Source organism: Scomber scombrus, chromosome 10 (assembly GCF_963691925.1).
Source record: "Scomber scombrus chromosome 10, fScoSco1.1, whole genome shotgun sequence".
Classification (NCBI taxonomy): domain Eukaryota; kingdom Metazoa; phylum Chordata; class Actinopteri; order Scombriformes; family Scombridae; genus Scomber; species Scomber scombrus.
This window is the reverse complement of record NC_084979.1, coordinates 20,053,426-20,076,410: the sequence shown is the minus strand read 5'-3', so window position 1 is coordinate 20,076,410 and position 22,985 is coordinate 20,053,426. Positions and strand designations below refer to the sequence as shown.

Sequence of the window (22,985 nt, the reverse complement as noted above, 5' to 3'; positions counted from 1 at the left end):
TGGTGTGCATCGCGTTTTGTTTTAATCATATGACCCCAGGGGGACTCTGTACTGTAGACAGTCTGAAGACAAAAGTAATCTTTTGAGGCAGGACTCTTCTCACTCAAGACCTGGGGGCTGGGTGTGACTGTACAGACTTTGGACATTGCACAAATGCAGAGTTTCAACTTCATGAATAGTGACGTGGTACAGTTTGAAGGTTTATTTTATTTTAACCTGTGCAAATAAATAAAAGCAAACAAAGAAAATCAATGTGCAGGGTTCACCCAAGGCATGTTGTAAGATGTATATAAAAATACTATTTTGAACAATTTGTATTTTGTTTTCAGTTATTGTATAAAAAAAATTAAAAAAACTTCATTAAAACTTCCAGACTCTGAATATCCAAATATATATAATTTTATATTCCTGCTGGATACAAAATGTCTCCTACTTGACTGTAAATAAGGTATCAGTGTTGCAGGCTTCACAGTTACACTTAACACCTGTGTAGGTTGAATATCGGACCAGGACCGGCTTCCAAACTATTTGTGATGTCACAAATCTTACTCCTAAATTCACTCTTTTAAGAAAACAAAACTGGATTTTCAATGAGCACAGAAAAACTCTCCACTTTTCAGCAGATGAATGTGAAAACAGCCCTCATGTGTCAGACTCTGCAGATACATCATTCTGCACAGTGAAGCTCCAACATTCAACCGTACAACAGGAAGAAAAACACATTTTTGAGTGGAGGGGAATTTTTAACCCGCTGAGAAAAATAGTTCCATAAATTTAGGTCACCTTTTCAGACTTAAGACTGACTATGGGTTGTGAGAAGATGTGTGGATAGTTAGTTTTGAAAATATGACCTGATATGATCTAGAATATTTCCCTACTTGAACTGTATCATATATAAAAAGTACATAATATTTGGAGAAGTTGTATTTCTTGATTAGGAACTGATGGGGAGCAAAGCCGTGAGCAGGTTGCAATCTTGCAAAGAAACTACAAGTTTTTTGCTCCAATTTTGACATTTTTGAAGGTAATATATGTTGGAAAGTAAATTTTAAAAAGTCACCAGCTAACAAAATTCCGATTCCGATTCCGGAGCGATTTCAGACACGGCTTCGTTCTCAGGCAGCATGTCTTTAGCAGACTTCAGAGATAATTACAAGACATTCAACCTACCGTTTATCCTGTTAGAGCTGCTCATGGTTGCTGTACTGTTGCATTTACCTTTCATGTTAAACAATTGACACAAGACCGGTTTGATGCATATATTGTAAACTTTATCTTCTAACAAAAGGTATTACAACAACAAAATGGCTTCACAATTTTCTTAACTGTCAATTTAATCTACATAGAACATTTTCTCTCTTTTCTTTTCTTTTCTTTTTTTTTTTTTTTTTTAAATCTTTTTCCAAATTTTACTCTTTTTGTATTTTTTTTTCCTTCCTCCAGAAAGTCGTTGACATCTGGAAAAGATATGACATGGTTAAATCTTTTGTGGCAACTCAGCACACTTTCTATCAAACACAGCTGTGCAGGACTTTTTTTCTGAAATGGCAAATAGTGATTGTCAGGAAGACTCAATTTTACAACTTCTTTTGCTTTTGATGTTCCACTCGTCGATACTGTCAAACTGAATTTATTTTTCAATATTTAGATATTTTAAGACATCTTGCTTATTAACATGTGTTAAGTTTTCCACAATAAGACATTGATTAGAAGACGACACACCTCTATTGCTACTGAATAATTATAAACCCTGAGGTCAGTATAAACTGAGTATTGCGACAGACTATACAGATCCTCCACTGCTGAAAGAAAAAATGTCTCAACAGAGGAAGAGAAGTTGTTGACCTGAAAGGGCTTTTCACTTTTTGGGAGAGCAATCCTTCGCCTGGTGAGCCTGCAGGACGGCAATCGCTTCGTCCACCTGATCAAAAGGAGAGGGACACAAATAAATAAATAAGAAAAAAAACAAAATAAATGGGATCAATTGTCTCATTTATGTATAATTAAAAGAGAAAGGTTTTAAACACTGCAAACCGTTTTCTTGGTAGATTCATGTTTTTTCCACTAAATTGAGTCAGACACATTTGGAAAACCACAGAAAAAATGTACATTTTTTGAAGCTCATGTTGAATTTTTGTTGCGTGTAGTAGTGGTTGGACAAAAAAAAATACCTCAAGGTCCACTTTCATGCTTTCTCCAGAGCTTTCTATTGCACCCTCCTTTCTGTTAACACTTTAAATCCCGCTGCTTTGCATTTATGTACAGTATTAGGATTATAAAACAGTAAAATAGTGTCAGCGGTTTAAAATGTTTATTAATATGTTTTAGTTATTTTATCACTAGTAAAATAAAATGTGGACATCTGGAAGTGAAGTATAAACAGATCATGAATGACAACAACCCAAGTTGTAATAATGTAAAATATATCTACACTGGAGAAGTTATATTTGTTGACCAATACTGTACATTAATTAACAGGCCTCCTATCTGTTTAAAACTACATTATAGGGTTTTATTAACCATTAATCAACTGTTTAAATACTGATTACAAATGCTATACGGGGCATAATGAGTTACTTTGCATCTGCTCAAAAGACAAGATATGGTTAAAAAGGCTAGTAAATAGACTTTGTGGTTTGACATATACACACATTTTTAAATTTATTTTTTAATAAAAAATGTCAAGAATGAACTTTCATGCTCAACTTAAGCTAAAGGAAGTTACTTTCCATTAACCTCACTGAGTGATGATTATTGTTGGATAAAATTATAGTTTAGTTGTGAAACTATTAGTACTACTTGAACGGGAATAATGTAAATATAAGTAGATTATTATTTAACATGTAGATCATTGCTTAAAAACAGCTCACTTTTGTAAATTGCATTAGATCCTGATCAATAAATAACAGAACTTATATTTAGAAAATGTTCACTACTTGTTGACAAAACTATGAAGACAAAAAACGTCTCACTTTGCTTAGCAGTGGCCTGCAGAACTTTTTTTTAAAAAGCCCTAAAAAAAAAAGTCAACTTCACCACATGCCTTAGAGTGCAGTGATTCAGGAGACTCCAGCATGTGTAGCAGCTCAGAGTTGTCGATCTCTAACAGCATTCCTGTGATTTTTCCAGCCAGGTTCGGGTGATGAGTGTGGATCAGCGGGTACAATCGCTCACCTGTGTATCACAGCAGAGAGAAGATGATCAACAACAAACACAGACAAGTTGTTGTAATCTACATTGATGAACAAGTGGAGGCGGGGGGGGGGGGGGGGGGGGGGGGGGGGGGGGGGCAGAAGTGAGCGACGCCACACCGAGAAGCTGTTTCTGATCCATGAGTGGAGCTGCAGCCAACATGGAGGCGGTGAGTGGTTCATGGCCTTGAACATGCACTGGTGGCTCCATCATAGGTGCAGGAATAGCCTAAAATTATCAAGCAGGACAAAAACTTTGTCATATAATGATGAGCTGAGGAGTTTTCTTTTAAATACTTTTTTACCATGAAATACAAAGTGAAATTTTACTGCAACATCAATTCAGGTTACACAAGAAATAAGAAAAGATATTGATTAGACACATATGATTTTGTGTGACAAAATGGTTTCATGGTCAAATCTGTCATCAAATTTGTTTTGAAAAGTTTTTGCCATCATGAACTTCTTTCATTTTCAAGCCAGTATTCAGCCACAAGGCCAAACTCATCTCAAACATTTGTAGTTTATTTAAAAACTGCACTTTAAGTCCTTATTGTGCTGGCAAGTCATTTTTTTGTGCCTTTATCAATGGTTTATCTTTTCTCTAATCTTTTAATGCTTTAAAAACCAACAAATGTTATTGAGCCATTTCTTTATGGATAGGTCCCCTGGGACAATTTTTTTCCTTTGGATGGTGAAGTATTGGCCTGCCCTTCTCTGCCTGTTTTGCTAATGCTCGTCACCTTTTTTTGGTTAGGTTTGGGCTTGATGAGTGAGACTGGTTAGCATTAGTATAAGAATATCAACGTAAGCCAATCCAGAGTCAGAGTATGGCCCGGTCATGACCTCACCATCCTAGGAAGAAAAGTACTGCATCCACTGTATACACCCATGATGATGCACACTTGTAAACATACGGGTGATACACTACACATTCCTGTCATCGGTGTCATGCTATAACAGATCTGACAGTTTGTGGCAGCAAGCTGGCAAACATGGATGTACACTGCAGGATTTAACACATTCATAAAATCATCTTTTTTTGCAGCTCTTTAACTACTGGCTCTACTATTATGTGTTACTTTGTACTTATGTCTACTGTGTGCTTTTATTGCTTTGCACTGTTTGTTATTGTGGTGTGCATGTTTTAATATTGACCTACTGAAGGGACTGCAGATGAAAATTAGCTATAAGCCTACTCTGGTACATCAAATGGTAACATTTATATTTAACACTGTACATGGTCTCAATAAACAAATTACTACTACTAAATGTTTTATGCGGTGTGTTTACATGCACTTCAGTAACCAGGTTATTCAGAGAAACCAGCTTATATGGTTAATCAGGGAATGCGTTCACGCGTTACTGTAAATCTGTGAAAACATGCAGCAGATCTGTAGACAGACTTTAACTATTAGTGATAGAAGACACTTCCCCTTTTCCGGTGTCGGCCTCAGAACAGCTCGACAGCGCAGTGAGAAAGAGACAGGCAGACAGACGGAGCAATACTCTTCCTCAAAGCACAAAGTGTCTGAATTTCAGCTGTCAAATGATCAATGCTTTCTCTGTCTCCTGTTGTTATTCTGCTGCATACTTGTAAAAGCCAATTAGGTGACGTGTACATCGCAGAGAAATTGCCGTTCTGCAGGCGAAATGTAAACGCACTGAGGATGGAGGCAGGACATCGACATGTTCAGACCTCTAGGATACACAGAAGGCGTCTGAATTTAAACATAACTTTAGTTTACAAGATAACAGGACACCTTTATACTGAACTTTATGGCTGTTTGGGTTTGGCAGCTGTTTCCTGTCCTGGCTGTGTGTCAGAATTAGATAAAACAGTACAAACATAGCACCTGTAGTCTTGTCATGGGTGCAGGCACAGTGATGACCTGCTGCGGGTTCCTCACTGCAGATGAGTACTTGTACTGACCGCTTCTGGTCATACCAGGCACGTCAGTGCGCCCTCCTCCAGTCTGAGTCCCGATGTTATCTGAATAAAAGACATTCGATGTGATACTCACTTCATGTAAACAGCATATTTTAGAAGGGGGAGATTTGTCCTGTTGTCAGTACAAATTGAGGCACTTACTTGTCTTTTGTGATGAACTTATGATGCGTGGAGCCTGGGTGGATGCCTGTCTGACTGTAGCGATGGGAGTGGAGCCACGTCGAGGAACAGAACTGCCATACTGGTTTGGGTACGGGCCTAAAAGAACAAACATGGGAGACGAGTTATGTACAATACAAATGACTATATACAAATTGCATGTTTACAGCAAATACATATTGACTGCATACATCTATAAGATCGAAAACAAATTATTCATTCACCCTGTGGTCTGGGTGCTTGTCCCGTCCAACAAGGCACCGGCCTCATGTTGCTGACAGCAGTGTGGTTGTAGTAAGAGCGAGTGGGAGGCTGAAAGATAAATATTAGCATTAACTGTATGGTGTCAAATTTCCCCCTGAATTTTCAGGGTTTTCTAATTACTGGCTGATGATTATTGACAAGCAAACTGAACAGGTAATATGAAGACCTGTCAATAAAGCAGGGTCCCAGATTAACACCTGCCACAGACAGAAGTCCAGTGAAATATGTTTATGGCAGACATATCAAAAGGAGGTCATCATCACATCAGTAAATTGGGATGCAGCTGACCAAACATTTACTATACGCAATGTGAGACAACACTAAATAAAGACGACACAATCAACAAAAAATAATTCAAAACAAAACGTCCTCTCCTCTGTGAATGTTCAGACCTGCATACCTGTGGCACACTCATGTAGTATGCAGCCTGGTGGTACGAGTCAATGATCGGACTTCCCATGGTCCTCAAGGTTGCGAGTCTCTGCATGTACTTATTGGTGAGGATCGCTTTACGCTCCTCCCTCCGCTGAGCCAGAGCCACGTACAGCGGCTTGGTTGCAACAATTCTTCCATTCATTTCAGTGACTGCTTTTGTTGCTTCCTCGGGTGAAGAGAAACAGACAAAGCCAAAGCCTTTGCTCTGCGAGCCATCTGTCATGACCTGTGGGAAACAAAGAAGCCCCAGTTCAGAAACGTTAAAGATAATTGACACAGAGGCAGCCAACAGGGTCAAAGTTTAAGTTGTGTGTCCTGGGCTCAGTTATAGACTACTGTATGTCTATCAGACTCATTGATGACCTTTAAAAAGGGTTAAACAAGTTGTTTGGCTCCACAATCACCTCTAATTTGACCATTTCCAAAGAGATTATTTGGCAGCTTATGTACAAAGCTATTGTTCAATCAGCTAACAAACATGTTAATGAGTTAGCTCAATGTATGGAGGCACAAACTTGAGGTTAAAAAAAACAACAAAAAAAACCAAAACCTCAAGCATAACAACTTGCGAATGGACAAGAAACTTTAGATCATTTTGTCCAGTTTATGTATGTGTTTTTACTTATACTTGTTTTTTATCTCCATATTTTAATACATTTCTGTTTTACATGACCATTTGAAACATACTGAGCATATTAACGGACATGTAAACTGATTATGAAGTGAGATGGTTTGAGAAGTTCACATCATATTTTAATGATTTTTCTCCCCTGTGAAAACTTGTTTCTACTCAGTTACACTGCAGCTGGTTCAAATAAACCAGAGCGGCTGTTTTTCTGAGGGAGGAAGAAGAGGAACACTCATGACGATACCTTAGCACTCGTGATAGTGCCGTAGGGGGCAAACTCCTTCCGCAGTCTCTCATCATCTATGGTGTCGTCCAAGTTCTTCACGTAGAGATTCACTCCCTGGACTCAGAAAGAGGAAGAAATGCTTCTTAACTGTTCTGTCAGTCAAAACCATCAACAGAAAAGCTTCAATAACCAAACCTATCATCTGACCAAACCCCCGGACCCACAAAAAAATCTGCAAACATTCACCATATAAATACAGATCAGTAACTATGAAAGTCATTAAGTCATCTTCAAATTCAATACAAACATATGAATGTAATGCAGCATCACCTGATAGCGCTGGATGCGGTCCTGTTTGATCTGGTCAAACTTACGCTTGAGCTCTCCCTGGCGCTCCAGCCGCTTCTGAGCTCGTCCCACATAGATCATTTTCCCATTGATATCTTTTCCGTTCATTTCATCGACTGCCTGGAAACACACGAGTATGAGATCATCGACACGCTGTGCTTACAGGAGAAAGTCACACGATCCTCGTAATTTTAGGTAGTTTACACATTTTTGATTAAGACTTAACACTGATTTTTGTGTCCACTTGTTTTCAACCAGTTTTTTCCTAATTCTGCACTTTTTCTGCACAAATTGCAGCAAGAATGAGAAAGAAAACCTGTTGAAGGATGTACAGCCCAGTTTAGTTTTCTCTAAAAATGTGCATAGTTTACCAAAATGAAACAGACTCTCTGCTGTGTGCTATAGTCATTCATTTAGTGTGTGGGTGTGTTTCTCCCTACCTGATTTGTATGTTGGTGGAAATCAGCAAATTTAAGTGGAGAGTTTGTTTGTGGGATGAAATAATGTTCAGGTCTGTTCGATGCTCCCGACAAAGTCAAAAATCGAGACCAAATCAGAGCTACAAGGGGATTAAACTCTTGACTTGCACTCATCAGGTGGCCAGACATACAACTCCAGTGGGACGTTGATTAGAAAATGATTAATCGATTGTCAGAAATTTTACCTGTGACTGTTTTGATACATTTCACTGGTTCCAGCTTCTTTATTATTATTTGATGCTTTTTTGATGTCATATATGATAACAAACTGAATATTTTTGAATTGTGGATATTTGGTTGAACAAAACACTTTTGAATATGCTGACTTTATAGACAAAACAAATAATCAGGAATATAATTGGCAGATTAAATATTAAATTATCTTTAGTTGCTGCAGCAATGCTAATTCTTTTCTGTCTTGACAAAAAGTGCGTCAGCGCTGCAAGTTTGTTTTGTCTTTGCCAATTCACTAAAATGACACTAACTTAAAATAATAAGATGGTGCTGCAGGTCTGTCCTTTTTGTCAAAATATTTCCCTGCTGCTGTTCACAACATCCAAACTGAGTGAAAACTTGACACACGCCACCTTCTGAGCATCCTCATGGTTAGCGTAGTTTACGAAGCCAAATCCACGTGACCGGCCCCTCTCGTCCTTCATCACTCGCACACTCAGAGTCCTCCCTGAGAGCGTGAGAACAGTTGTCTGACAATCTGATATGCAAAGTGATATTTACATAAACTGACTACTTTACCAATTTGTAAAAATAATTGAGAACATTTCCTCTTACCAAATACAGAAAAGACTTCTTTGAGTTTGTCATCAGAGTAGTCTTCACCAAAGTTTTTAATGTAGACGTTGGTGAACTTCATAGCTTTGGTGCCAAATTCCACCTCTCGCTCCTTGCGGGACTTAAAGTGGCCGACGAAACTGCAGGCGTTATCGCACCCGTCGCCAAGAGGAAAATAATGATGTAGTAAAAGAAAGTAAGACAAAAATACACAAATTAAAACTTTTTAAGGCACAAAAAGACTAAGAAATGTAAATATGTCAATATTGTTTACACCAGATCACAACATTGAAGGACAAAATGGGAATGCTTTACCTCTCCTTCCATTGCAAATTAAATGAAGTAAAGAAAAAAACTACACTGTATTAACACATGACTTTCTTGTGAGCTTGTTTTGTGTAATGTTGTCACCTGTTTATCCCTAAAATTACAAACACACACAAAGACAACAAAACTAGACGTGGATCCTACCTATTCACTGACCTACGGATGGTGAACTGACATTTTTCCCCCAGGAAATGGCCCTCTGGGTTGACAATGCCAGATGCCAACTGTTTATCTGTCTCTTGACTATGCAAAAAACATAACATGGGAAAGTCATCTGCAAAAAGTCTGATGTCTTCAACAGAGTCATCGGCAGTGAATATAGTGAACATACAAAATATATTCTGCACTACTCTTTGCCTCAACTCACATTGCACTTTGTTTAAAGCATTGTTTGGCCATTGTGTGGGAAAGCTAACTGGGGGGTATTCCAGGTAGGAGGTTCAACAAACTCTGAGTCTAACCCAGAACTCTGAGTTGACTTACTCTGAGATGGGAAACTGAGTATCCGGTTCCAGAACAGCTGATCTGAATTAGGTAAATCAACTCTGAGTATGTTAACCTTGAGTTTAGCACGTGCGCGACCACTATACAAAGCCATCATCAATGGAGCCCCGATACCTTGATTCACCATGGCAACTACTGAGAAAAAAAGCTCGAGTTACGTCACCTCACTGTAACTGGAGCTCCCCCTGCAGGCCTGTGGCGAATATGATCATATATTTCACAAAAAGTAACACCGCTGCAGACGTTAAGGAGAGAGAAGCGGCATGGGAGAAAATTGCTGCCCGAGTCAATTCTTAAGTTGTAATGCACTACTCCACTGACTTAACTTACCTCACTTAAAATTGTAGCATACAGGTGAAAAAGTGGTGTAACGTATTTGGAAGCAGCTAAAAATAAAATAAAAAAACATAATTCAGAAAAGTAAGGCACATTTTGCTGGGCTATGATTGTACCTCGCTTTGATTTTATTCATATTTGACTTAGGCTATTAAACAAAGTAAATATTAATTCAGTGGCTACTTCAACATGTAGTAATTTAAACCCCCAACAGAAAGCTGCCTTACACATATGTCCTCTCATCTAATATCCTGCTTAGTAGATTAACATTTTACACTATTTTAACACTTTTATTTAACACAATTTTACATATAATACATATTGGAGTCATTGATTATAAGACTAACATGTGACGATGTGTAGGCCCTACATGAATATTAAATAAAATACTTCCTAAAAATTAGATTAACAAGAAGGCAGATATGGCCGGACAATGTTAAGAAAGGATTGAGTGTAATGAACAGTGATACCGTTCTAACAGATATTCTTCTCGGAATGAAAGCACATCCAATTGAGCCCTGATCTCCCGACATAAGGCATTGCAAAAATAATTCTGCCTCGATATCTATCGGATTGCGAAGAAACGGACAACCCATGTCTGTCAGCTTGCTGTCTGGCAGGTGGGAGGAGACAGGTAGAAACTCCGGGTTTCTTACAGAAAACCTGCCAACGAGCAGGTTATGTTCACAGAGTCAGTTACCATGGTGACTGACTCAGAGTTTCAGTTACCTCTCTTTCTGGAACGGAAAACACGGAGTTTCCCTTATCTCAGGGTTAACTTACTCTGAGTTTTCACATAACCCGCTTTCTGGAATACCCCCCAGGTCAAATCAAAGTATTTTGTTTACTCACACTTTCCTGTCATTCAGCAGCATCCCATTCATGGTTTCAATGGCCCGGTTTGCAGCCTCATGAGTCTCAAAGTGGACAAAGCCATAGCCTTTGGATCCTTTGTCATCACAAACAACCTAGAAAGACAAACGCTTTAGATCATACTGTACTTTCGCTGCAAAAACCTTTCTTGCATTCAAGGTTAAAGCGGCAGTGAGAGTTTTCCTGCACACAAACACATTGTGTGTAGCCTTGTGTTCTAACAAATGTGGGAATCGATTTTCTTTCTTCTTCTCTACCTTTGCTGATGCATTTCTGTGTTTCATGGTGCATTAAGGCCAGTTCACACCAAAGATTCAGGACGAGACGAGTTAAAACTTGCAACTACTTGCAATACGCCTACCTGCAAAACTGATTTACACCAATGCCACAAGACGAGACGGTGCATCATCTCCATTACAACGACTTTCTGTAAAGTAGCCCTTTTCAGGCTTTTTTTGTAGCTTGATATCATTTGTAGTGTCTTAAAATGTGAATGATACTTGCTACAGTTGCATTTCTAGAATTGATGAACCCGTGAAAACATGACAAAAACAAACAAAACAGAGGGCCTAGGTTCTCTTCTGTCCAAAACTACCATTTTAACCAGCTGACAGTGCTACAAGCTGATTGAGCTGTTGAAACACGTGATATGCCTTATGCTTTAAAACCAGCCACTGGTGACATGACAAATTGGGTCACAGTCGACGCCATCACCCGGCTTCAGTAAAGCTGAGAGGCCAGTTCACACCGCTGCAACTTTCTGAAATGGTTTTGTCTTGTTGTGAAACTTTGGCCTGAAGATCAGTGTAGTAGTGTGAAGTGATTGGCACAACCAAAACGGGGACCCACTCGTAAAAACATTTGAGCCCTACTAGAGGCCAAAAACTCCATAGTTAGCCTAGTGATAATTGAATCTCTTAAACACAAAGTAATTAAAAATTAAATTAGTTGCTGATATTTTTGTTTTACTAGTCAAGTCTAACTTTATTTGTATCATACATTTAAATCAATCACAGTTGACCAAAGTGCTGAACAAGCTTAAAATACCTAAATATATAAATAAATATAAAAATAAATAACAAATTAGAATAAAAGAAAGCAATAGACATAATTAAAGAATTGCTGCACAATATAAGAGCAAGTCAAAGTGTCATGCTAAATTTGAACTAATAACCAAAAGGAAGAGGTTGGTCTTCAGCAGCAACTTTAACATCTACAGGATCTGAGCAGTACTTATATGAATAGTTAAGCTGTTCCAGAGATTAGGGGCTCAGTCTTGCTCATCTTGCTACTTGTATAAAAAGAGGCTCACCTGAGTAGTGCATCACAGTTTGCTGCGATAATCATTTTTGATGCGATTTTGAAAACATTTGCCATATTGGGGATAAACTGCTAAATAAAATGCTTATTTTTACACCAGTTAAAAACATACTGTCCAGCTCTACCCTTGTATACAAATCATACTCTCACAACATCGTATGTAGAAGAAATATCAGCTTAATATTACTATAGTGTAAAAGCAAAGTTGTCCAAGAACACAGAGCTTTGACAACCATGCAAAAGTCAAACAGATGAGGATGGTGATGATGATGCTGATGATGATGATGATGATGATGATGATGAAGAGGATGCAGGCTACTTACCTTGCAGGACAAAATATTCCCGAAGGCTGAGAAGGTATCATACAGGGCCTTGTTGTCAATGGACTCGTCCATGTTCTTGATAAAGATGTTACCCACGCCAGACTTCCTAAGTCCTGGGTCACGCTGAGACCACATTATTCTGATAGGCCGACCCTTGATAACATCATAGTTCATTGTATCCAGGGCACACTCCGCTTAAACAACATCAAAATTGGTTTTAAAAAAAACATCTCATTGCCAAGAGTCAATATTAGTTAAAACAATAAATCTAAAGACAAAACAATAAAATAAAGTTTTCAATATGTGTCATTAAGCACCACAGTTCTTTATAATGAAAAACTTAGTGACAGCTCCATGGAGGATTGAACTTTATTTCATATATCAAGCAAGTGCATGCCTGATAAAAAGTTGTGCTACTCAGAGCTCCACCCATAAGCTAAAACAATGTGTCAGATTTGTTGCAGGGTTATTTCTGAATAACTTTAGGATATCAGGTGAATTCCAGTTTGACTTCACCATCATCGTGCTGTCAAATACTGTTTAGTTTTCCCGGTTTTCATTGTTATGAAAGCTGCTCATTAATTTGCAGCCTCATTTTCAGACTATAATGACAACATTTTCTATATTTTATGGTATATTATTCATTTTTATTTTATTTTAGGCTCTAGAGTGTTTCTTCTTTTTTGTCACATATTAAACGTTGTTCCTTTACGTCTCTAGACAAAGGAAAGTCTTATTTCTGTATTTTAAATCATTATTGTTGATCCTTGGTGAGTGACACTTTCCTGCACAGAAGGCTATTCCGGTGTGTTACAACACATTTCATTGCACCTGCCAAGCAAAATCAACTTCATACATGAATCAGACTTACCAAGGAACTTGGAAAAACAATGTCTGTGTTTTTCCATTTTCCAGCGATAAAAACTGCATGTAAGGATATGTTCACAAAGTGTGTGTAAGAACAACAGTCAGGTGCCCAAATAAACACTGAAAGAGTTTTTCCTCCCTGTAATCATTTCTGTTCATACTGGCTAAAAAAAATGCACTTTCAAAGCAAGTTATGGGGACCAAAGTGTATCCACGCAAACATTTTGTGTAAAATGCATTTTAAAGTATTTTATGAGGCTTATATGAGGCTTCAGCAGTCTGCGTTATTCATAGTAAGAGGATATCTGTCATATGTAAAGTCTTTTTAGCATAAAAGTCCCTCTTTGCATTTCCTCGGATGCTGTGGTGGAAGTAACAAAAAAGAGGGATTCAAGCCCTAAAAAGACTCAAACACTGAAAGATATCTAATTGATTTGACTAATTTGACTGAAGCTTTATAATAGCTTTAGATGAGGTGAATTTGGCCAGGGTGGATACTTTACCATCAGCTGGTTGCTGGAAGTTTATGTAGGCATATCCCAGAGATCTGCGAGTGATAATGTCACGGCACACACGGATCGACATGATGGGCCCAGCAGGAGAGAACTTCTGGTAGAGCATGGCCTCCGTAACATCAGGATGCAGGTCGCCTACATACAAAGAGGCAAGGGGGTAGGATGGTCCGCTGCTGTTCATCTTTGTAACAGCTGGTTCAAGAGAGAGGAAAAAACGTTGTGGAGTGTTGGATTTAGAGTCAATTAATCGATTAGTCAATCGTCAGAAGATTAATCAACAACTATTTTGATGATTGATTCATTGTTTTGAATCCTTTTTAGGAGAAAATAAAATCCCAAATTCAGATTCCAGCTTCTTAAATGTGAATATTTCTGGTTTCTTTAGTCTTCCACAATGTAAACTAAATATCTTTGGGTTGTGGACTGTTGCTCGGTGTCATCTTGGACTTTGGGAAAGAGTGATTGAATCAAGAAAATAATCAACAAATTAATTGATAATGAAACATTTTTGTTAGTTGCAGCCCTAGTCAGACTGTGTTTTTGAAGTTGATACTAAAACGCTAATGCACACTTACAAAACAAAACAACCCTTCAGTTGGCCTGACAGAGAAATGCTGATTTGACTCTATGGCCACATTAAAATTAGAAACACATTTCACTATTTCCATTTGTCCTAAATGTGCTTAGAAGGCTGCAGCCAGATATATTTCTAATAGTGTTCACCCCATTTCTATTTATTTATTTATGAGGGTAGACAAAATATTGAGAATATGAAATGCAATAAAAATTAAGGTTACAGCTAACAATTACTTTCAGTATCGATTAAACTTGATTATTTTCCCGATTTATTAGTTGTGTGGTCTATAAAATGTCAGAAAATGGTAAAAAAAAAAAAAAAAAAAAAAATGTAGATCACTGCTTCCCAAAGCCCAAGATGAAATCCTCAAATGTCTAGTTTTTTTTTTACTACATCAGTCCACAACCCAAACATTGAGTTTACTGTCAGAGAAGACTCAAGAAACCACAAAATATTCATATTTGATTTAAAGCTGGAATCAGATCATTTGGCCTTTCATTGAAGAAGAAAAAAGAGACTCAAAATGATTAATAATAATCAAAATGTTTGGCGATTAAATTGGAAGTCTTCAACTAATCGACTAATCTTTGCATCCCTAAATAAACTTTAAACACCACCAACAGTTGTCTCCAAAATGACAACAAAGTTGAATAAACACATCTTTAATACAGTTTCAAAAGATAGATAAATAAATATCAAAGCTGCTGAATGTGCATTCATAAAACTACACAGGCCTGGAGAGAAATACAAATCGTAAGTTTTTCTAATTATCATTTTTATTATATTATCGACTATTCTAATATTTTCTCAATCGATTAGTCACTGTGTTTATAAAATGTAAGATTTTCTGTAGATGGACTAATTGCTGCATCTTTATATATTATGTGGACTCTTTTTTAATTAGCTTTAAGTCAAAAGGAAAAAAAGTGACTAAATAAATGTAACTTCTTCCATTAGCCAAAGTTTGACATCCACTTCAAATTACACAACTACTAAAAATGTAGTTCAAAATCAAACAAAAAATATTAGCTGCCATGTTCCCAAAAACAAAACAAAAAAAAACTATTAAGGGCTAGCTAAAGTTGGCTAAATTTACATTTTCTATTTGAGCACTTTATACAGAAAAAGGTGAAGCAATTTGATTTCAATCAAACAAAGCCAATCCAAATCACCTGAATTGGCGTTACTCACAGTTTTTTTAACTAGCCGAGGCGTCTGAGTTTCGGTGTGATTTTGAGTGTTAGCAGGTCGTGAACGCAGATCACACTTCACACATGGGCGGGAGGTTGTTTTCGTTTAATTAGAGCCGTGGAACACCTGCAGCTCTCCTCCGCGCAGTTTTATTTCAATTATAACTGTGAGGCTGTGAGAGAAACCTGACGTGATGCTCCGCGAGGAAAACTAGTTCTCGCTCAACATGGGGTTAAAAATGAATTGAATGATTTTTTTATTTATTTATTACTGACATATAAAATCAGAGTACACCCACACTTTATCCCCAAACTTCTGCTTTATCTTTAAAACGTCTTGCCATGTTAACTAAACCATATTAAATAAGCAATCCTTAATGAATAAAAATGAAGACGTAATTTGCCTGTTATCTTAAACGAAACTTTATTTCACTGAATGGTCTTTGACACTTTCCTATTTTCTTACATGTATAGTGAAACTAGAATGTTTTTTAAGATACATAAACACAAAGCTAGAATTACACCAACCATTGTTTATCTCCATTTTCGTCATTTGCTTTTTTAGAGCTACTCTAAAATTTTCACAACCACGTGTGTGCACTGGGTAATAGACTGTTACAGAAGCAAATTTTTTTTTTTTTTTAGCCATAAGACTTGTCAGTAAAAACAAAGCAAGTAGATACCTGATATACAGACAGGCTTCGTTCCACATTCACTAACTGCATTTTTCATCAAGCATAATAATAAACTGACATTTTTTATTATTTTTTTCAACAGAATATTATTTCAATTCATCGGAGCATTGTCAGAGTAAACAGACTGTCAGCTATAATGTGGAATGGTGTCTTCAACTACAATATGTGGAATGTAGTGGTGATAAACATGGTATTGTGACACTGAGCTTCTTTCAAAACTAAAAAAAGAAGGAAAAAAAAGGGGTCTTCTTCCAATTGCACCTTCAAAAAAACAACACCTGATTTCTGAGGCGATCATTCACGTCGGCCATCTTTAGGAGCAGCAGAGTGACGCACCTTTAAGTTAAAAACTGAAGTCAGGTTGAACCAATTTTAAAAGTTTATCTGGTCTAACTCGTTCTATTTTTTGAGACAAGCAAATGCTGCCACCTAAAAATGAAAAATAGAGGCTGCAAGAGAAAGCCAGGCACAATTTTTTTTTTCCTTTTTTCTTTTTTTTTTCTCTTTTTTTTTAGGGGGGAGAAAACAACCTCTTTTAAGAGGGATATTTCGCAAGCAGGGTTGATACAGTGTGGTAAGACATTTTCAATTAACATCAATAAAAGGTTACTTTTAGGTTTTACATACAGATGATAGTCAATCTTGCAAAATACATGGAACCACAGTTACGCACATACAATTTTCATTGTACTGAGATCAAGCAGCACCTGAACAGTGAGTAAAACTATAAAGACAAACCATACTTAGTTCCAAGAAAGAAAAAAAACCAAAAAAAGGAGCACTGCCTTTTCGTAAGCCTAATAATGTGGAATGTCTTATGTCTGAACAAATCTAACATGACAATTTAAGGGGTCCCTTAAAACTTTTAAAAGTGTGAATTTGTGAACATGATCAAGGAGCATTACACCAAGATGTCAGTGTCACAATACAGCCTGCCTCCTTTCTGTATGAGCCCACAGCAGAATTGCAGTTAGTTGAATACAGGATTGTACGCGTTTTCTGGAAAAGTCAAAACACAAAACTGCCTTTGGGGGGTTTGTGAAGCGAATGGAACACCTACCATCACAGTGTTTGGTGGAAATCAACTGCCAGTTTAATTACCATACAATAAAACCTGTAAATATCATGAGGAATCACAAATAAGAAAAGTAACACAAAAAAAAAGAAAAAAAAAAGAGGGGGGATGAAAAATGCACAACAAACTAGCTGGGACAAAGGAATTTGGAAGGACGATTAGAATTCACAACACCCCCCTCCCCCCCCCCCCCCCGAGACCACACATACACACACACACACACACACTATATCTTTCACATCCATTCACACATGCTCACTCGCCACCGTACAAACAAGCAGACATACACACAAAGCCAACAAAAAAACAACAGCAACATGGACTCACTAATCAATACAACATGTTTCCACAAAGTGACTGAATTTGCTAACAACTGAAAATTACCATCACCTCACAGTGAACTGAGAGGGGTAAACTAGTTGGTCGGGAGCAATTCAGGCTGCTTGTCATACAGAAGAGGGAGGGGCTGATGGAGTGGAAGGGGATGTATATAAGCTGTCTGTGTTTAAGATAAGAGTGTAGGTGGATTAACAGTGCAATTTCATTAGTTTTCCCCTTCTCCGGTCTCTCCCTCATCTCCCTGGTTTTCTGATGTCCACAGCTGGGAACAGAAAAAGAACAATGTTACAACTTGCTGTATATTATACATCAGGATTAATCAGAAGTGAAACCGCATTCAGCTTTTGACTCACAGTCAGGTTGTCCCTTAGTAGTTGCATGATCAGGGTGCTGTCTTTGTAAGAATCCTCATTCAAAGTGTCAAGTTCAGCGATGGCTTCATCAAATGCCTGAAATACAGAGATTAAAGTTAATTCAAAAACCTCTTTTAAACAAAGTTTGGGAGTGACTAAGCAAAATAAATACAAATATTTAAACTAATCAGCACAAAAAAATAAAAATTGCCATTGTATGCAGATATGGCTATCTGTGATGCCTAGTTTAGTCAACTCTTGAAAAATATGATTTCCCTTTTAAAAGGTTTCAAAACTACGCCTATAGGTTTCAGTTCATACCGTCTTAGCCAGGCTGCAGGCCTTGTCCGGGTTGTTGAGGATTTCATAGAAGAAGACTGAGAAGTTGAGGGCCAGGCCAAGCCTGATGGGGTGTGTTGGCTGCATCTCCCCCTTGCTAATGTCAAAAGCTTGTTGGTACGCCTGCTGGGAGTTGTCCACTGTATCTGTAGGTAAAGTAACATGGACAAAAAAGATTAACATTATTTATGGTACATTTTGAAGCTGTATTCAATTATTTTTTTTGGCAACTTTACATGGGACCGTTTGTTGAAATGGTTAGCAAAACATGTTAGCAAAAAGTTGTCTATTACATATTGAGCAGACACAGATAGACGCTAGCAACAATTTGGAGTCATGTTTGTGTCCACTTGGCAAATGTTAAGGCTGATGTTCACTCCCTTTTAGTGTTCCTATGGGAAATGTGCTCCTCTATGTTCACCAACTAGGTGTAGAATTGGTATGTCTTCTGTTTGGCATATAGCCTACAGTCTGTAAAAGGTAACAAAGTTGATGAGTGGTGAGAGTGAATAAAATGCTATGTGGAGTTACATATAGCTGAAAGGAACTGCAGTCCGGGGATAATTCTCAGTGGGATTGTCATGATGAGCAACCCCTTAACATTTCATAAAAATATTTTACCCATTGTTAAAAAAAAAAAAAAAAAAAGATTAGTGAAACTTAAATCACTATGTGTCATACATTACTTTGGCAGAAATGGCAATATGCTCACTTACCCTTCTTAGCATCCCCAGATGCAACCTCAGACAGGTATCTATAATAGTCGCCTTTCATTTTCAGGTAGAACACCTTGCTTTCAGCAGCAGATGCATTGGTAATGAGATACTTGTCCAGTAGCCCCTGAAAAAATAATTTAGTTTGTCAGTGTTGTGATAATCAGGCAATATTACACATGTACACTATCTTCACAGGTGTATGAAGAACCACTGTTAACAACCCAAGAATAAAAAAATTAAATAATGGATAAATAAATCAGAAACCCTTACAAGCACATCATGGCAGATTTCCTGCAGCTCAGATTCAATCTTCTCCCGGTATTCGCGAGCCATCTGCTGTTTTTTGTCATTACCCTCGGTCTTCTGCTCGATGCTGGAGATGACGCGCCAGGATGAGCGGCGTGCTCCTACCACATTCTTGTAGGCAACAGAGAGAAGGTTGCGCTCCTCGTTTGACAGCTCTGCACCTTGTTCTGTCACCGACTTCATGGCTGCGGCCATGTCATCATAGCGCTCAGCCTGCTCGGCAAGCTTGGCCTTCTGTACCAGGTCGTTCTTATCCATTTTCTAGACTGAGGAAGAGAGAGAAAAAAAAAGTTAAATTAGATAAAGTTAGGTGTGATTGTTCAACAGACAAGGAAGAATGTTTCACAGTTGTCCTCACGTTGTGTATTTTTTGCTTGGTGGTCTGAATTATGTATTGAGAACTTTAGTTTTTGCTTTGACACACCAGGTATTTAATGCAATCAAACAACTGCATTCAAATGGAAGTGAGGAGGAAGCATTGCACACTGGGCCCCTTGGCAAGTGGGTCAACCATACCCGTGTTAAGGTTAGCTGCTAGCTAACTGAGAGCGTCCTCCAATCCTGCCTCGTCCATATACCTATTTAACCTATTTATGTCTTAACAGATCTGAATCCAGTTCATTACCAGTCTCCGTGACGGGAAATATATCATGCACAGCAGGTTTTTACCGACTGGTTTAACATCAAGTTTCAATCGACACTTGCTCCAGCAGCCGATGCCTCCCCGGGTCTCTCTGATAATATCACACAATTTACTCATTAAAAATGCGACATCTCTGATTTATTATCATCATCATGTTTTATTCGCACTGACGCTGGTAACCTAACTGGATTAGATAACGTTTCTGGTGCTAATCTGTCGTATTCATGATAACTCAAAGCTAGTGCAGAGAGGCTAGCGGTGAGTTAGCTGTCGTTGTCTAATGCACCGCTATCTGTCCCGCTAGCTTAGGCCAACGACTTTCATTTAAAAAACCACGGGCGTCTCGGGTGTTGGCAACCGACAGATGGCATTTTTAAAATCACAAACAGAGCACAAAATCTGTCACTGTGGTGTTTTACAGTTGCGTTTAATTCATTTTGAGCAGCGCTAGCACGGCCCGCCCAGCCTGCCGAGCCCGTCGGAACAAAGTGTCATGGAAGCCGTCGGCTAGCTTGCAGGCTAACTTAGCCGCTACATGCTAGATAGCCTGCTCCGTTAGCATGATGGCTGCTCGAGAGGACCCGACCGGACACGATGAAAGCAGCGCGTTTACAGTTGACACACGGGAGGAAATCTGGTACTAGAGTGCGCTAATCATAAGCATGAGGTTGATATACTTACAATATTGGCGACGTTTAGTGCTGCTTTTTTTTCTTTCTCGCTCGCTCTCTGGACGATTCAGCCTCCGTCCTCCGTCTCGCTCAGCGTCTCGTTCAGGGCAGTACCACTTCCGCTACACTGGCACTTGTATTTCCTCTTTTTCCCACCACATCTGCCTTACGTAATGCAACCACTGCTAAAAAAAAACACACACTAAATAAGACCATTCATTGTCCAAGAAACTGTTATACATTTATTTTGGCATTGCCCATTTGTGAGGATGTTCTGACAAAAACCTTTGTGATTTTATTGTTGAACATATTGATGAAAGTTTTAATTTAATTTGAAAGAATGTGTTGTTTGGTCTCATGGAAAATAACACACAGAACATAAATCTTATTATTATAATGGCCAAATTCCATATCCATAAATGTACATTTACAGGTAAGAAACCATGCTTTATTGCATTTAGCAATGAGATCAAACAATTCATTGATTCAATTAAATCCTCCCTAAAACCAAAAGCAATTAAAACTGTAACACATTGTGCTATGTTAAAAATATTTATAAAAAATCCCCACCCCCCCTAGTGTTCATTTCTAGTTGTAATATGTACATGTTCTTTACATATACATTTACTTTTCTTTATATTTGTTATATGTTCCCAGAATGTATACGGTTTTGTACGTTGTGTAAACTGTTTTGTTTTTTGTTTTTGTCAATCATAAATAAATAAATAAGACCATTAATTATACACCAGGACTCTGGAATAAAAGGTGATTGTTTTTTCACAACTTTTCATGATTGATGAATATTACTACATACTTATAAATGTTAACAAATGTGTACATTCAGTGAGTATGCTCCAAAAGTATGCTCCAAAAGTTGTTTTTTAAAATAAATCTCATTTTATTGCCTACCTATTCTTCTTTTTATTATCATTACTTTGACCTTTTGCCTCGTCACCATGTTGACAGTATCAACAAACTGACAGTGAAGTCATTATCTTTATTTTATTACGATGCCTAATTGTTTTTCTGTTATTGTGTTGATGTCACACATGAATGGTTGCATCACATTTTCATAGTGTTGTGGGGTTTTAAAAAGGTATTTATCACCTTCATATGAAAAAAACAAATCCCTGGTGTTGGGTACATGAGGATTTTAAATCAAAGTGGGCAGTATTAGATCAAAGACTCTGTATACACTTTGCTGCTGACTTCAGAATCTGACAATGCAACAGGGTCATCTGGGGCTTCCTGTTTTAGTAACTCGGACTAAAATATTTAGATTTTTAGAAGACCGGGCACATCTTCTGTTACATTAGCTATAGCAGTTTAAATGTCTTACATTATCTAAAACAATTAAATGCAGGGAACTGTTAATACTCATGAGACTCTAACACAAGCTCATTTGACTTTCTGCCCTCCACACCAAAGGTCAAAGGTCAGTTGCAGAGTTTCTCTTCTGGTGCTTGCAGGGATTCAGGGTTTTGCTCAAAGACACTTAAGTAACTCAGATGCTATTCAATACTTGAAACCAGATACTCCAGTTTAAGACTGGTTTCTGTAATCAATAGTTTAGCTTGCAGCACAAGCAATAGAAAAATAATAAAATACAAAACAGTAAAACTTCTTTAAACATTTTTTTCTGTAGGCATGGTTTGATTCATATATACAATCACTTTGATTATCAATTCATCGGCTGACTATTTTTTCATTACTTGATGAATGAAAGTCAGTAAAATAATGATACATTTTCATCAAAATTCACAGTGGTGTGTGCAAATGATTTGTTTTGTTTGTCCAAAACATGATATATTAATATTCAATGTGAAATTAAACAGAAAAAAACAGCAGCTCAAACCAGAGATGCCTGTTATTTTTGCTTCATAAAAGACTTAAACTATTAATTGACCAACAAAATTGTGAGTGACTAATTTTCTGTCAGGCAACTTATCAATTAATCTACATTTTCAGAGTGAGTGACTGAAAGTGACTGTTCACAACAAGCAGGGTAAGTGCCTGTAGTTGTATTAGGTCTCTCTGAAGCTATATTTAATCCAGTACTTAAGTACAATTTTGAGGTACTTGTACTCAACGTATTTTCATGTCCTACTCAAATACATTTTAAAGGTAATTATTGTGCTATTTACTCCACTACATTTAGAACCTGTGGTTACTTTTCAGAAGAGGTCAGGATCAGTTTATAAAACATGGTTAATTGTTATAGAGTCGACTGACCAACAGTACTGAAAGTCGTTAGCTCCACTTCGACCACATACAACATTCAAATACTGCTCACTGAATGAATACTTTTACTTTTGATACTGGGTTACTGTTGAATGATTTCTGTCCATAAATGAACAAATCATGGTATTAGTCAATCAGCATTTGAACTTAAGTGTTGCGTTTAAAAAGGGACATTTTTAAAATACTTTTCTCTTTCCTGTTCAGTGCTTGCTTTGGCAATTCTCAGGAATTAAAGCAAGAAAAAATGTGTGAGCCCGAAAAGCTGCCCAGGAAGAAATGTGTACAACATATTAAATTAAGTATAA

At 37.6% G+C, this 22,985-nt stretch overlaps 2 protein-coding genes across 3 annotated transcripts; both read right to left on the bottom strand.

The window, feature by feature from the left end:
- Positions 1-1,858: 1,858 nt before the first annotated feature.
- Positions 1,859-13,716, bottom strand: pabpc1l (poly(A) binding protein, cytoplasmic 1-like). 2 transcript variants are annotated; one of them, XM_062427867.1, is made up of 14 exons: positions 13,524-13,716; positions 12,154-12,347; positions 10,490-10,605; positions 8,471-8,610; positions 8,269-8,363; positions 7,185-7,322; positions 6,873-6,968; positions 5,964-6,226; positions 5,526-5,605; positions 5,284-5,400; positions 5,048-5,184; positions 3,312-3,420; positions 3,044-3,174; positions 1,859-1,921 (listed from the first exon to the last, which is right to left on the bottom strand). In XM_062427867.1, exons 1-14 carry the CDS (start codon positions 13,714-13,716, stop codon positions 1,859-1,861), a joined length of 1,872 nt encoding a protein of 623 aa, XP_062283851.1. The 2 variants fall into 2 exon arrangements, with proteins under 2 accessions (XP_062283851.1, XP_062283850.1); XM_062427866.1 differs by having other exon boundaries at positions 5,526-5,613; positions 5,966-6,226.
- A 1,981-nt stretch (positions 13,717-15,697) lies between these two features.
- Positions 15,698-20,562, bottom strand: LOC133988273 (14-3-3 protein beta/alpha-2). Its single transcript, XM_062427869.1, has 6 exons — positions 20,450-20,562; positions 19,090-19,391; positions 18,820-18,943; positions 18,086-18,249; positions 17,765-17,860; positions 15,698-17,673 (listed from the first exon to the last, which is right to left on the bottom strand). The coding sequence occupies exons 2-6, from the start codon at positions 19,381-19,383 to the stop codon at positions 17,617-17,619; spliced, it is 735 nt and encodes a 244-aa protein (XP_062283853.1). The 5' UTR covers positions 19,384-19,391; positions 20,450-20,562; the 3' UTR covers positions 15,698-17,616.
- Between the last annotated feature and the right edge of the window lie 2,423 nt (positions 20,563-22,985).